The sequence below is a fragment of the Amia ocellicauda genome, chromosome 16, assembly GCF_036373705.1.
Source record: "Amia ocellicauda isolate fAmiCal2 chromosome 16, fAmiCal2.hap1, whole genome shotgun sequence".
Lineage (NCBI taxonomy): Eukaryota > Metazoa > Chordata > Actinopteri > Amiiformes > Amiidae > Amia > Amia ocellicauda.
This window is the reverse complement of record NC_089865.1, coordinates 4,383,309-4,396,078: the sequence shown is the minus strand read 5'-3', so window position 1 is coordinate 4,396,078 and position 12,770 is coordinate 4,383,309. Positions and strand designations below refer to the sequence as shown.

The window sequence follows — 12,770 nt, the reverse complement described above, 5'->3', positions numbered from 1 at the left end:
AGATTAATAAATCAGTAGGTAAAATTGCTCAACAGTATAAGGTGCGACACATATTGCACACAGCACAGTCAGTCACAATGTATCTTTCTCCACTATCTTTATTGATACCGTGCAACCACTTCATCCTGCAAATGCACGTCTTTCACTTCAGAATAACACATCTCCCCCTTTTCTTCTCCTCTCTACCAATATGTAAGGCAGAGGAGGTGGGCCTCTAGTGCACGGAAGAAAGACGTGATTGACAGCCCTGGCCCTGCCTGCCGTGGCGGCCCCGCGTCGGCCATCTTGCCTGGCTGCTGCTGCACCGAGCGAGTGCGGAAGTGGAAACTGCACTGAGGGCTCCGGGTTCCGCCTGTGGATGGTCAGATAGCCAGCTCTCCGTCAGCCCAACGAAACGCACCTCTCACAGGACGATTCTCGTCTCCAGACCCCGCTCGCAGGACCCCGAGAGATGGCAGGACGGTTGCCGGCGTGTGTCGTGGACTGTGGCACCGGGTAAGCGGCCGAAAGGCACCGCATTCCTGCGCGGAGGTGTGATGGGGGAGTCGGGGCTGCGCCGGGGTGTGTTTGCACATTCAGCCCTGGTTTTGCGTGCGGGCTTGTGTTGCAGGGTTGCGTGTGTGTTGCAGGAAGGGATCGGGTGGGTTTGAGTTCAGTTTTTAACGGTGCATATGAGAGAAATACAATCCGCCGTCTGTATAATAGCCGCGGGGTGGTATTTGCTTTCATAGTCAGAAAACCATCTTCCTGTCTGAGCAGGGGTCCACCCAGAGCTCGGCACTGCCCGTCCGTGTGTGGATCTGAGGATGCTGGACGGTTCAATACGAGTGCGTTTTAAACAAGGGGGTGGAATGAAAGAGCACGCCATTAAATCAAGTTTTAATTGTGGCTGCAAATGTGTTTTTCCATACATTAGAGATCTCACAAAAAAAAAAAAAAAAAAAAAAAAAAAACTGCCCGGTGGGAGCATGCGCAGAACGACTTCCTGGTTGTGTCAAAAGCTGCTTCCTGATTTACGCTTTTTAGTCCTTATATGGTGTCCTCGGCACCAAAATAAGCATTTTAGAAACCCGTATTTTAACCACAATATAAAAACCTGACCATCTGACCATGCATACGCCAGTTCGACAAGTACGGATCCTGTAGCGCATATGCAGGTCATTATATATTATTTTGCATGATCCAAGTGTGTTTTGCAGATGCACCAGTTTCCAACTCCCGGTTCACTTCCTCCTTATATGCCTGTATTTAACTTAGCTGAGGCTGTGCATGAGCTGCAATATAGCATTTTACTTTAAAAAACACAACTGGAAATAGAAATACAAACACAGGTGCTAGTTTTCGATTGTAATTTTAACCAGGTATCCGTAGGGAGGAAATATGACTGAAGTAGATGGGCTGCTTCCTTGGCTGTGCGGTTTGCAAACACTTTTTAAAGCTAACCTTAAAACAGCCCCAATAACCCAATTATTATGTAAAAATCAAAACAAATAAACAAAAAAACTCCTTTAATTAGTATTTTATATATAATGTGAAATGCTTACAGGTCACTACCTCAGAAACCCAGACATTTATTTTTAAGGAAGAACAAAAACTTAGTTCATGGATACAATAATATCCATTTAGAAAATAATAATAAATAATAAATAATGATATGTTTGAGAGAGAGAAAATGTATCTTGTTGTACATGCTGCTACACTTGCAAGAACTATCTGTGAATATGTCACAAATAAATAATGACTGATCGCAGATTCATTGTTAGTCCACACCTCTAAAATGAGAAGTGGCCGGGGGGGGGGTTGCAGCAATTGCTCGGTTCTGCTAATTCACAGAAGAAAAGGAAACCACAACAGTGAATTCTTAACTTTCAAGACCGGCCTCCCTCCTGCGAGAGAAGTGTGTGTATGTGTGACAAGGACAGTTATTTTGACTCCCTGTGTTGTTCGACTGTGTCATCGCACACCATCTTTGTGCTTAAAAATGAACACCAATATTACAATTTATACTTCCATTGTTAAGGCAGGTATTCCCGACCACCTGGCATTCCATGTCCATATCATTTATAACTGACCAATGCAGTGAAACCTACATGTATAATATGGTTCAAATACTACATCTAGACATTCATATTCAGCAGACAATTAAGACAAGTCAATTACGTTATATTAATGAATTGCACAATGTAGAATTCGATTCAGTATGGTTGCACTATAGATAACTAGAGTACGACTACATCCCTTATGGGTTTCTCGTTGCCATCCAAAGAACAGAGAAGAAAAGCAATATCTGGATTACAGCACCGTGCTTCAACAGCTCCGTACTCCTGTAACGTGTACAGGCTTGATCTGCTTATCGCCAAGACGCATACCGTTTTTCTTCTTCCTTTCTGACACTAATAGGTATTTAGGTAAACCACTGTCTCTGTGAGTTTCAGATATGTAAAAGTACTAGCAAAAAATTGTCTGTATACTATACCATTTGTTTGGGATTAAACCAAACAAAAATAATCTGTTTGAATGTTGAGTGACTGCTGAGCTTTAAGATACAAAAAGAAACATTCATATTTTCTCCCTCTATTTCATCAGGCAACAGAATACATTGATATAAATGAAAGTTTTCAATCTTGCATGTACCAATGTTCAGCCTTTTTATGATCTGTAGAGATACAATTTGTGTTTTTAAAAATTGAATAGTACCTACACACTCGCATATATGTTCCCAGAAAAGTTTATTAAGCCTGAGACAGATCAATGTTTTTATCTATTGCATCAGGATGAACTAAACAGAAGCCATTAACATTAAACTTTTATTATATTTATATTCCTTTTAAGAATCAGATCGTAGGCAATGCATACAACCTTTTACACCTGAAACTAATGTATAGACCATATCCTGTCAGTGTTTTGTGGTTGTGTTATGACACTCAGTTCACAGGGTGGTGCAAAGTATTCTGAATGAATGCAGATTATATCCTGTTTAGGCGATAGTCTTGCATTAAATACAATCTTTCCATTTTCTTTCTTGCTATATGTTACGTTCCCTCACTTCTGATTACAGGTTTCGAATTGAACTTGGAAAATATAGTAGAATATAGGTCTAAAAGTAGTACTGAAAAAACAGTGGAGGTGATTAAATGTTAACTACAACACCACATGGCATCCCACCCCTGTAATAAGCATTTGTTTTAAAATGTGTTACATAACGCAGCAGGCGTTTATCTTCCAAAACCACAAGGCTTGTTTCATGGAAATGTACTGGTCAAAATCAATCCGTGCAAATTCAGCTCTGAACAGACAGTAATTAGCACATCGCAGACGTAACGAGGTCAGGTTCTAGCATATGCATTTAATTTGACTAAACTCAATAACTTCAAATCATTTAAAATAAAATACTTAATTCTACCTGTTTCTTAAACCCAGAACTGTTCTTTACAGACGCAAGCTGTTGTTTTTCCGATGCTGTGGATACATTGCCTGTAGTAGAGAATACTTTAGTGTGGCCTGAGACACTGGAGACTTGTTTTAACAGATTAGTTTAGCAGGTGATTGTTGCTGGCAAGTCCCGATTTCAGTCAGGAATGTAGTTGTGCTCCTCCCACAGCGAGGAAAGGACAACTGTATCTCTGGAGAATCAGGACGGCTAATAACAAAATCCACACTCGATATCAAAGGCATTTGATAAGGTAAAACTTTGAATAAGTCAGTGCACATTTCAAACACAGTAGTGACTGTCCTTTAGGCGTTCTTTGGCTGTTTATTTTTCTCTCATTTTCTAAGTGAATGATAGTTCCTCTACTCTGTAGTGGCCCAACATAAGTCAGCTCTAGGCTTAGGTCAAATCTGGATGACACATCGACTGTACAACCCACCAGCATTAATGAAACACTTCTTAGGGATCTGCTAGTGCTGCTGAAAGGCCAGAGTTGCCACAGATCTGGATGATTCAGAGGCTAACGTTGCAGAAGGAAGCGATCCAGCCCGCCCGTCGCTTCAGCTTTTACTGGGTGGCTTTGCTTTGCTTGTTCCTCGTCCCGTTTCCTTGATGCTGTGTGATGATGTTTAGCGATAACAGGATCACAATAGCATCAGCAGCCACTTCTTTCTCTTGCCTTAAACACCAGGCGAGTGATGTTGTAGGGATTTAATAGCATAGACTGAAATCGAGGGATCTCCCATCCCATGTCACTCGCTGGAAGCATTTGTTTAAGCTTTTATGACTTGTGTGCTGTTTTGGGTTTTCTGAGCAGTCTCAAATTCTTTAACCGTGAGTCACAGGTTTTTCCGTATTGTCAGTGTGCTGAAATGTTTTTACTGCGTATTATGTGCTAAAGTGTCTAAGCCTTTACATCTGAACTGGAGAACTTGAAATTACACAAGCTCTCTATTTAATAAACATGCTTTTGAGTATTGTAGTGAACATGCATCTGATGCGTTTTGCAGAACCGGAAGAGAGACTAAGCTGTTCTTGTTCTGCTTGTCCTACTTGCAGTACCTTCAATTACTGTCATTTCTGATGGTCAGAAATGTCCTTCTGTTCGGGAATTATCCTTGATTGTCTGGCATTTCAAAGCACTAGTGTATATTTGTATTATTTTATGCATTCTTCTAATACATTCTTCTTAAATCCAAGCATAAATCCCTTTGTAGAAAAAATATTTGTTTTATATTAGCTAGACAACAACTATATTTGATTAACAGCAGATATGCGTGCTAACAAAATATTGCCTCTTAAAATGATGGTCCGTAAATCCCCATTCAATCCCTTGTTACTGATTTGTAATCCAGTATTCAAACATTGTGAAAGAATGGTCAGACAATTACATATATTTTTACAGATGAACTACAAACATTGATGTATCATTATTTATAAAATGATGAGTTTTGATCTTATATTAAATAATCTAAACAGTAATTTGTCTTCACTGTAAAAACATGCAATTTCCCATGTTAATTAATCTGTTCCTGTGTTGTTTCTTTCAGGTATACAAAACTTGGATATGCTGGGAATACAGAGCCTCAGTTCATTGTTCCATCATGTAAGTTTTTTGTCTGTTTGTCCTTATTATGTGTATTTTACAGCTGGATGATGTAATTGTTAAATCTGTAAGTTGTTAGTGGTCACAAAATTGCAGAGCCTGTTTTTCACAATTAGCATTTTTTTGCATGAACTTGTATATTCATCTCTGGAATAATGGTAAGTGTAGTTTGTATATTAAGTATCTGGAGTTAGGCCTCCATTAGTGTTGTCAGATTACACAATAGAGTCCTCTATAAATAGCATGGTATTCCTGCTGGCTTCCATTTAGACCTGACCCTTAAGAAAACCCCTTTCCAGTGTTTCCATACGGATAAAATAACAGCAAAATATGATGAATGGAGTCCATTGAGTTTGTAGATCAAAATTTGTCAGTTTCTCTTAAAACGGTGAAATACCCAGTGGCAATTCCAACGCCGCATGAAAGGAAACAATTTTCCAGTCATCACGGACCACAGGAAGTCCTTTCAACCACTCTCTGGACTGAATAGAAAGCCTTTTCTTTCTTTTCCTTTGTGCGTCCGAGTGTGTTGTCAGCTGGCGATGATGTTAAATTCAGTTAGACTTTGTAGAGCACTCCTGAGGAAAAGCACACCGCAGTACAGATCTCTAAAAGCCGATCTGCGGAGAGAGGAGGACCCTGGGAATGAGCAGCGTTTAGTGTATTCCTTATTTGGTGCCGTTTCTGTTCTTTCTGCATTCTAGAAAGTTCTCATCCCCCTTTCGCAGAATGTCAAGAGTTTATGAATTGTGCATCTAAGTGTACGGATCTGTGTTGACATCCTGAGTTGTGTGCATCGGTCATAGGCGTGATGTCACAGACCGTGTTGGCACTAATGCACCTGCAAACTGAGCACAATCCTCAAATCCTCCCTTCCTTCCAGGTATTGCCATCAAGGAGTCGGCGAAAGTCGGGGACCAGGCACAGCGGAGGATGATGAAGGGTGTGGACGACCTGGACTTCTTCATTGGCGATGAAGCAATCGACAAACCGACATACGCAACGAAGGTAGTGATCTAAACCATCGCCCATCTTACTGATTTAGTTCAATTGCTCTTCTCTTTCCAAGGTGTCTTGTATTCAGTCAAAAGTTACACAACTCTTTTGAAGAAAGGAGAGTTAGAAAATGTAAGAACATAAAATGTACAATCGAGGAGCCCATTCGCCCCATCGTGCTCGTTTGGTGTCCATTAATAACTGAGTGATCAAGGATCCTATCCAGTCTGTTTTTGAATGTTCCCAAATTGTCTCTTCAACCACATCGCTGGGGAGTTTGTTCAGATTGTGACGCCTCTCTGTGTGAAGAAGTGTCTCCTGTTTTCTGTCTTGAATGCCTTGAAGCCCAATTTCCATTTGTGTCCCCGGGTGCGTGTGTCCCTGCTGATCTGGAAAAGCTCCTCTGGTTTGATGTGGTCGATGCCTTTCATGATTTTGAAGACTTGGATCAAGTCCCCACGTAGTCTCCTCTGTTCCAGGGTGAAAAGGTTCAGTTCCTCAGTCTCTCAGTAGGACATTCCCTTCAGACCTGGAATAAGTCCGGTTGCTCTCCTCTGAACTGCCTCTAGAGCAGCGATACCTTTAAGGAGTGAAGCCACAGACAGAAACTGCCAATTCACATCATTGATATTGCCAGAATGATATAATTGTGTATATTAAAGCTACCCTTCTCATTGACACTCTCCACTGCATTCTTTTTATAACTCGAGTGTTTTTTGTGTTTCCTCTTCTCTACAGTGGCCGATTCGCCATGGTATCGTGGAAGACTGGGATTTGATGGAGAGGTTTATGGAGCAGGTGATCTTCAAGTATCTGCGGGCAGAGCCAGAGGACCATTACTTCCTCCTGGTAAGAGACAGTGATGCAGTGTGCTTTAAAGCTGGGGCTAAATTAAATGTGTGCACAGTTTATCACCCTGGTCTTTGTGCGGCGCATTAATGTCAGGTGTTCTTTGGTCTTAAATTGCAGCCATTTTTAAGAATAATACATGCATGACTTTGCATGTCAGATTAAAGTAGATGGAAACATTTTTCCTTCTGTCTACTGGTTTAGTAAACAACTCGCTCTGTCCTGGAGGTCTGTCTTGCATCCAGTGCATATTGATACACAGGCAGTGCAAGGTGTGAGAAGAGTTTATTTTTGTATATATCTGTATAATGGTTTTCTCTTTGCAGACGGAGCCTCCGTTAAATACCCCTGAAAACAGAGAATACACGGCAGAAATCATGTTTGAGTCATTCAACGTCCCAGGCCTGTATATCGCCGTTCAGGTAATGATATTTTGTGAACATACCCGCGTACGTGTTTCTATATCCTCTCTGTTTGCAAATCTTCCCGAACTAGATTTGTTTTTAATTCTCTTCGCTCTGCAAATATGTTCTTCAGTTGCTTTCATATAAGCCTACTTTTCCTGCCAGTAGCCTTTTCTTTTGGAATGATGAGTCGGGTGAAAAACAAAGTGTAAAGGGCATAGATTTTTAATTAAAATGAAACAATCCATCATTGGAGGTCTTTTAGTCTCTGCCAAGCTTCTGTAAAGCCTTGTTTTTATTTACATGGCATATAAAATCTTAACAGGCCTACAATAAGCAGCATTAATTTGTAAAGAACAAAGAAAAGAAAGGAATTTAAAAGCCCAAGGTTTAAACTTCAGTTCTAATCATTTGCATTGAATTTGCCCTCTTAATGGATGTTGATGTTTTTACTAAACCGCTTTCACCTTGAAGCGGCCATTGTGCGGTGCGTTGTGTTTACTGATCTTTGGCAACAATCCGCAGCGAACGCACGTCCTGTCGACAACACTGGGCTCACTGTGTTCGCTTCACAGATGCATCAGTCCTCCGTCTGTAGGACTTTTATTCCTTCGGTCCATTACAATTCTCGGGGGCGAGGGATGTGGTTGACTCTCCGTCACGCTTGAAGCGAACAAGACAATGTAGATGTAAATGGTAGTTGTGTATTTTAAAGAATAATTAACTCGCAACTTATGAAACTAATGTAAAATTGAGAACAAGTGTAAAACGCATCCCCAAACAAGCAAAGTGTTTACAGGAACAAGGCAAATGTTTATCTGCAAGAAAATAATGGCCAGGTCCTATATATGTAAAAGAATATATGTAAACAATTAAAATAACCATACAAAAAGAAACTGCAGATGCCTATGCCATTGAAATGTAATTGTATGTTCTTGAGGGATGGATAATCCTTCTTTCTGATGAGGTCTTGTCATGGTAATTAAAACATGAGGAGTAATACTGTTTTAAAAATGTATATTTATATTTTGTCTTAGGCTGTTCTTGCCTTAGCTGCTTCTTGGACATCCAGACAAGTAGGAGAGCGAACGCTGACGGGGACAGTAATAGACAGCGGAGACGGCGTCACTCACGTCATCCCTGTTGTAAGTAAATTGCTGTTTTTTTAATTAATAAATTGTCCAGTATGTATGTGAAATGCATTCCCTTTCTTGTCCTCTTGATGGTGCTATGAGCAACAGACTGCAGCAAGGATAGCCTCCAGTGTGAGCATTGCATGAAGCAGGATCTTCTTAAGTGATGAAGATTGTTAGAGTATATTTGTTTATTGAGGAATTATGAATTGGGACGGTGTAGAGAAGTTAACGGGAAAAACGCAAACGTAACAGAGTCTATAACCATACATCTACAGTGCTTCTTGCATATGGGTATCTTTATTAAACCTACTGTAGCAGTACTAGTTTAAGAACATAAGAAAGTGTCCAATCGTCATGTGAAGAAGTGTCTCCTGTTTTCTGGACACCAAATTAGCATGATGGGGCGAAGGTACCTTCAAGAATTAGTGCCAGGGACTGCAATAGTGAGCAGGAAGGATTTCTCCAGTATCAGCAACCACTCTCTGGGTGCAGCACAGTATTCTGTAGTACTCAGTTGCTAAAATTAGACTTCCTAAAGGACTTGGCCAAGGATGAAACCAAACTGTGAGCCTCAGCGTTTTTTCACTGTTTTTTACTTAGTGGAGAATTGCCAAAATGTACGTCACTTTTTAATCTGGTTTCATTCTGCAGTAAAGGGAGTGGGATAAAAAGGACGATTCAGTTGTTTCACTTCCGCTACCGTTGTGGTTTACAGTTCAGGAGTTCCTCAGCCTGTCAGTGTTGTTGATGTCATCGGCATTTCCTGCAGATCGCACTAAGCCGTGAAACCGAAGAGTGAGCTTGAGTCGAAGCACAATTGTAGTTTGTTTCCTCATCTGTAATTAGTGTCTGAACGCGATGCTTTACTGTACCATATTCGATTCCTGAGCACTAAGAAACTTGGGACTGATTTGAATTCCCCGGTGAGTAAGACACTTATACAAGACTGCCGTTAACCAGTCATTGTTTTTCTTCTGCTTTTCCAGGCTGAAGGGTACGTGATCGGCAGCTGTATAAAGCACATTCCCATTGCTGGGCGGGACATCACATACTTCACCCAGCAGCTCCTGAGAGAGCGGGAGGTGGGCATCCCCCCCGAGCAGTCGCTGGAGACTGCCAAGGCAGTAAAGGTAAGCCGCAGTCACCTCTCTTTGTGTATTTATTGTGTGTGTTGGCTGTTTTAATGTGTGTGTTTTATTAGCACTTTGTGGTGAAGTGAAAGGCACTATATACAATAAAGTTTATTATATATAGGTGTGCATAGTGCAGGTCACACTCGGTATGATCAGTATATTTCCAAAGGATAAGTAGTCACTGCTGTTGCCTCAATACATTTGTTTAAGCCATTTCAAGATGTATTTCAATGCGTTTGCTTGGAAACCCTGAGCGGTAGAATCGAAGTGATGGTCTATAGTAGTATAAATGATTGCTATTATCCAGATATATCAGCAGGTGTCACTGTAGCTGCATTTACACCATCTTTCGTCTCCCTGAATGTCTTCCAGTGTTCAGGGACCGTTTTGTGTTCTTGACTTCCATACTAATTTTCATGCTCTTCATTCCAGGAGCGGTTCAGCTACGTCTGCCCCGATTTAGTAAAAGAGTTCAGCAAGTACGACACAGACGGTTCGAAGTGGATCAAGCAGTACACCGGGATCAACGCGATCAGCAAGAAAGAGTTCACCATCGATGTCGGCTACGAGCGGTTCCTCGGACCCGAGATTTTCTTCCATCCCGAGGTAAGTATTTGACCGGATTTAAACATCGATTACAGATTAAGCAAGTGTTTAAAAATGATTTGATATGAACTGTTTTAAACTATTTAATGGACATTAATCTTCTTAATCTGTGTTTTTGTTGCTTCTATAAAATAATATTAGAAAACGTTCGTTACAGTGTTGCCTTTGTAATTGACGGACAGATATTTGTATCTACCTGTTTTCTGAGGCGCTGGACTCGTATTTAAGTGGTTCGTTTGACCAGATGGGCCAGTTGGAAACGCTTCAAAATATTTAATTTCCGTCTGTGTCTTATCTGAGGGCAAAGTTCTAACCACTTGCTGTGTTTCTGCAGTTTGCCAACCCTGACTTCACCCAGCCCATCTCCGAGGTCGTCGATGAAGTCATTCAGAACTGCCCCATCGATGTGAGACGCCCGCTTTACAAGGTGAACTCAGTGGCCCGGTGACGACCTGCCCCACCCCGGTTTATTCCGTCAATCCGGTTTAAATATAAACGCACAAGTCTCAATTTCAGTGTGCGTTTGTGTCTCGCAGAACATCGTCCTCTCCGGCGGCTCCACCATGTTCAGGGACTTTGGACGGCGCCTGCAGCGGGACTTGAAGAGGACCGTAGACGCCCGGCTGAAGCTCAGCGAAGAACTCAGTGGGGGGAAACTAAAGGTCGGTGTTTTCGATGCGTTAAATCGAAGGCTACGCAGCGACTCGTTTGCAGACATTGTTTACAAGTCTCCGTTTGCACACTATATATCTGCTTTCCCTTTTAAAATGCTGTTTTTTCTGATTTTTACAGCCAAAACCCATTGACGTACAAGTCATCACTCATCACATGCAGAGATATGCGGTCTGGTTCGGTGGCTCCATGTTGGCTTCGACTGTAAGTTTATCCGCCCGTCTATTCGGTCAAATATCTAGAGTTTGTAACGGTATTGAATTGGGTGATATTATTTAGAGCTAAATTGTTGTTTTTCAGTAGTTTGTCGAGGTGGCATCACATAAGTTGGTCTCGTAAAAATAAGCGGGAGCAACATTGGCTTGTTTCAGCGATTTATAAACCGTTGCGTATAAGAATGATTCTAGAACTTTAAATCGCTGAATTCTTGTATCTGTTGATCAGTCGCAGGAAAGCATCTTGCCGTAGTCTTAAATAGGATAAATTAAGAGTTTAAACTACTAATTATATTCCTTTAGCTTGTCAAGAAGAAGAACCCAATCTTGTGTACCTAAGTGCTGTATATTATCACCCACAGTTTTCACTTATTTTAATTATTCCCCCCCCCCCACAGCCGGAGTTCTACCAAGTGTGCCACACCAAGAAAGATTACGAGGAGATCGGGCCCAGCATCTGCCGTCACAACCCCGTGTTCGGAGTCATGTCTTAAGAGTTGACCTTGAGAAGTTCAGGGCCGGGGGGTGGGTGGGGTGCTTTTGGTTGTCTGTTATGTCTGGACGGCTGCAATCGTGAAACTGTAAAAGAAAGATCATAGATTAAAAAAAATAAAAATAAAGACCAAACGCAATCAGGCTGGGAAATTTGTAGTGAATGTCTCTTCACGACGAGGGAAATAATACTAAGCCAAAACAATTTGAGTTTCATTTTCATATCTGCTAAGCATTGTGGGAACAAAATTAAAAAGAGTTTTATTATGAAACTTTGTTAATGGTTTGAGAACTTTGCGTGCCCTACTTTTTTGTATGTTGATGAGTTATCCAGATCTCGACAGGGTTTGAATAGTTTTAGTCATCGGCTCTGTTCTGCAAGAGCTTGTTTATATTTCATACAGAAGTTTTTATACGTAAAGATGGGGGAAATTAAAAAAAACAAATTTAAGTATCCATAACAATAAGGTAAGATCCAGTGACTAACTAGTAGTTTCCCCAAAAGAAAATGGAAAACCTCATCGCATAGTCTGCTCCAAAAAGTGATCAACCTCAGTTTTTTTTTTTTTTTTTTTTTTTTTTTTTTTTAAGAGGTTACCCGGCCAAGCCGCTTTGGGAATAAATCTTAATTCAGACTAACCCATGCCTGCTAGTGCTTTTCTGATTACTCCACGCATTCGTTTCTTCTCTTTCTTGCTGGAAAACTATAAAATAATAAAAATGAAAAGACTGTTGAACCAGTATTGTAGCCTAGAGTCTCATTGATTGATTTAAAATACCAAATAATTCAATGATTGGTGTATTTAATGCCTAGCAACATTCCAATAAAGGCGCAAAATTCTTTCTACGCATTTGTCTGAGTTTTTTTTTCCTCTCGGGCTGTGAGGAGGACGGAGATGTCGAAGTGTCACGTTTGTAGCGAACCATCGTAGACTGTAATGCCGAGGACAATTCGGTTCAATTACAATTCCATTGTTACCCTGCCGGTAATGGTTTTCTCCTTTTGTAATTTAGATGATAATGAGCACAAATATATTACTGCTCATTGAAATAATGTTCACATTGGTGGCTGTATCCTCTTACTTCAGTTGTCCTGAAGGAATAAACTGCTTGAGTTTTTCCCCATTTCCGTTTTTCTCTGTTCGGCTACATTCTTATTCTGACGACTATCGAAAGATGCAGCTCTACAGAAACAAAACATATGTATAAGTTGTAATAATATGGGTTTTAT

General features: G+C 40.8%; 1 protein-coding gene across 1 annotated transcript; it reads left to right on the top strand.

Annotated features, from left to right (window-relative positions):
* The first annotated feature begins 278 nt into the window (after window positions 1-278).
* Window positions 279-12,280, top strand: actr3 (actin related protein 3). Its single transcript, XM_066687462.1, has 12 exons — window positions 279-495; window positions 4,981-5,036; window positions 5,920-6,044; window positions 6,771-6,881; window positions 7,208-7,303; window positions 8,323-8,430; window positions 9,408-9,551; window positions 9,987-10,160; window positions 10,495-10,587; window positions 10,697-10,822; window positions 10,953-11,036; window positions 11,446-12,280. Exons 1-12 carry the CDS (start codon window positions 452-454, stop codon window positions 11,539-11,541), a joined length of 1,257 nt encoding a protein of 418 aa, XP_066543559.1. The 5' UTR covers window positions 279-451; the 3' UTR covers window positions 11,542-12,280.
* The last annotated feature ends 490 nt before the right edge of the window (window positions 12,281-12,770 follow it).

Bases quoted from the DNA above. Each gene is read 5' to 3' on its own strand.
- actr3 (XM_066687462.1), top strand. From the start codon at position 452: ATGGCAGGACGGTTGCCGGCGTGTGTCGTGGACTGTGGCACCGG. The intron at 6,045-6,770 runs GTAGTGATCTAA...TCTTCTCTACAG, and splicing joins AACCGACATACGCAACGAAG to TGGCCGATTCGCCATGGTAT. The intron at 9,552-9,986 runs GTAAGCCGCAGT...TCTTCATTCCAG, and splicing joins AGACTGCCAAGGCAGTAAAG to GAGCGGTTCAGCTACGTCTG.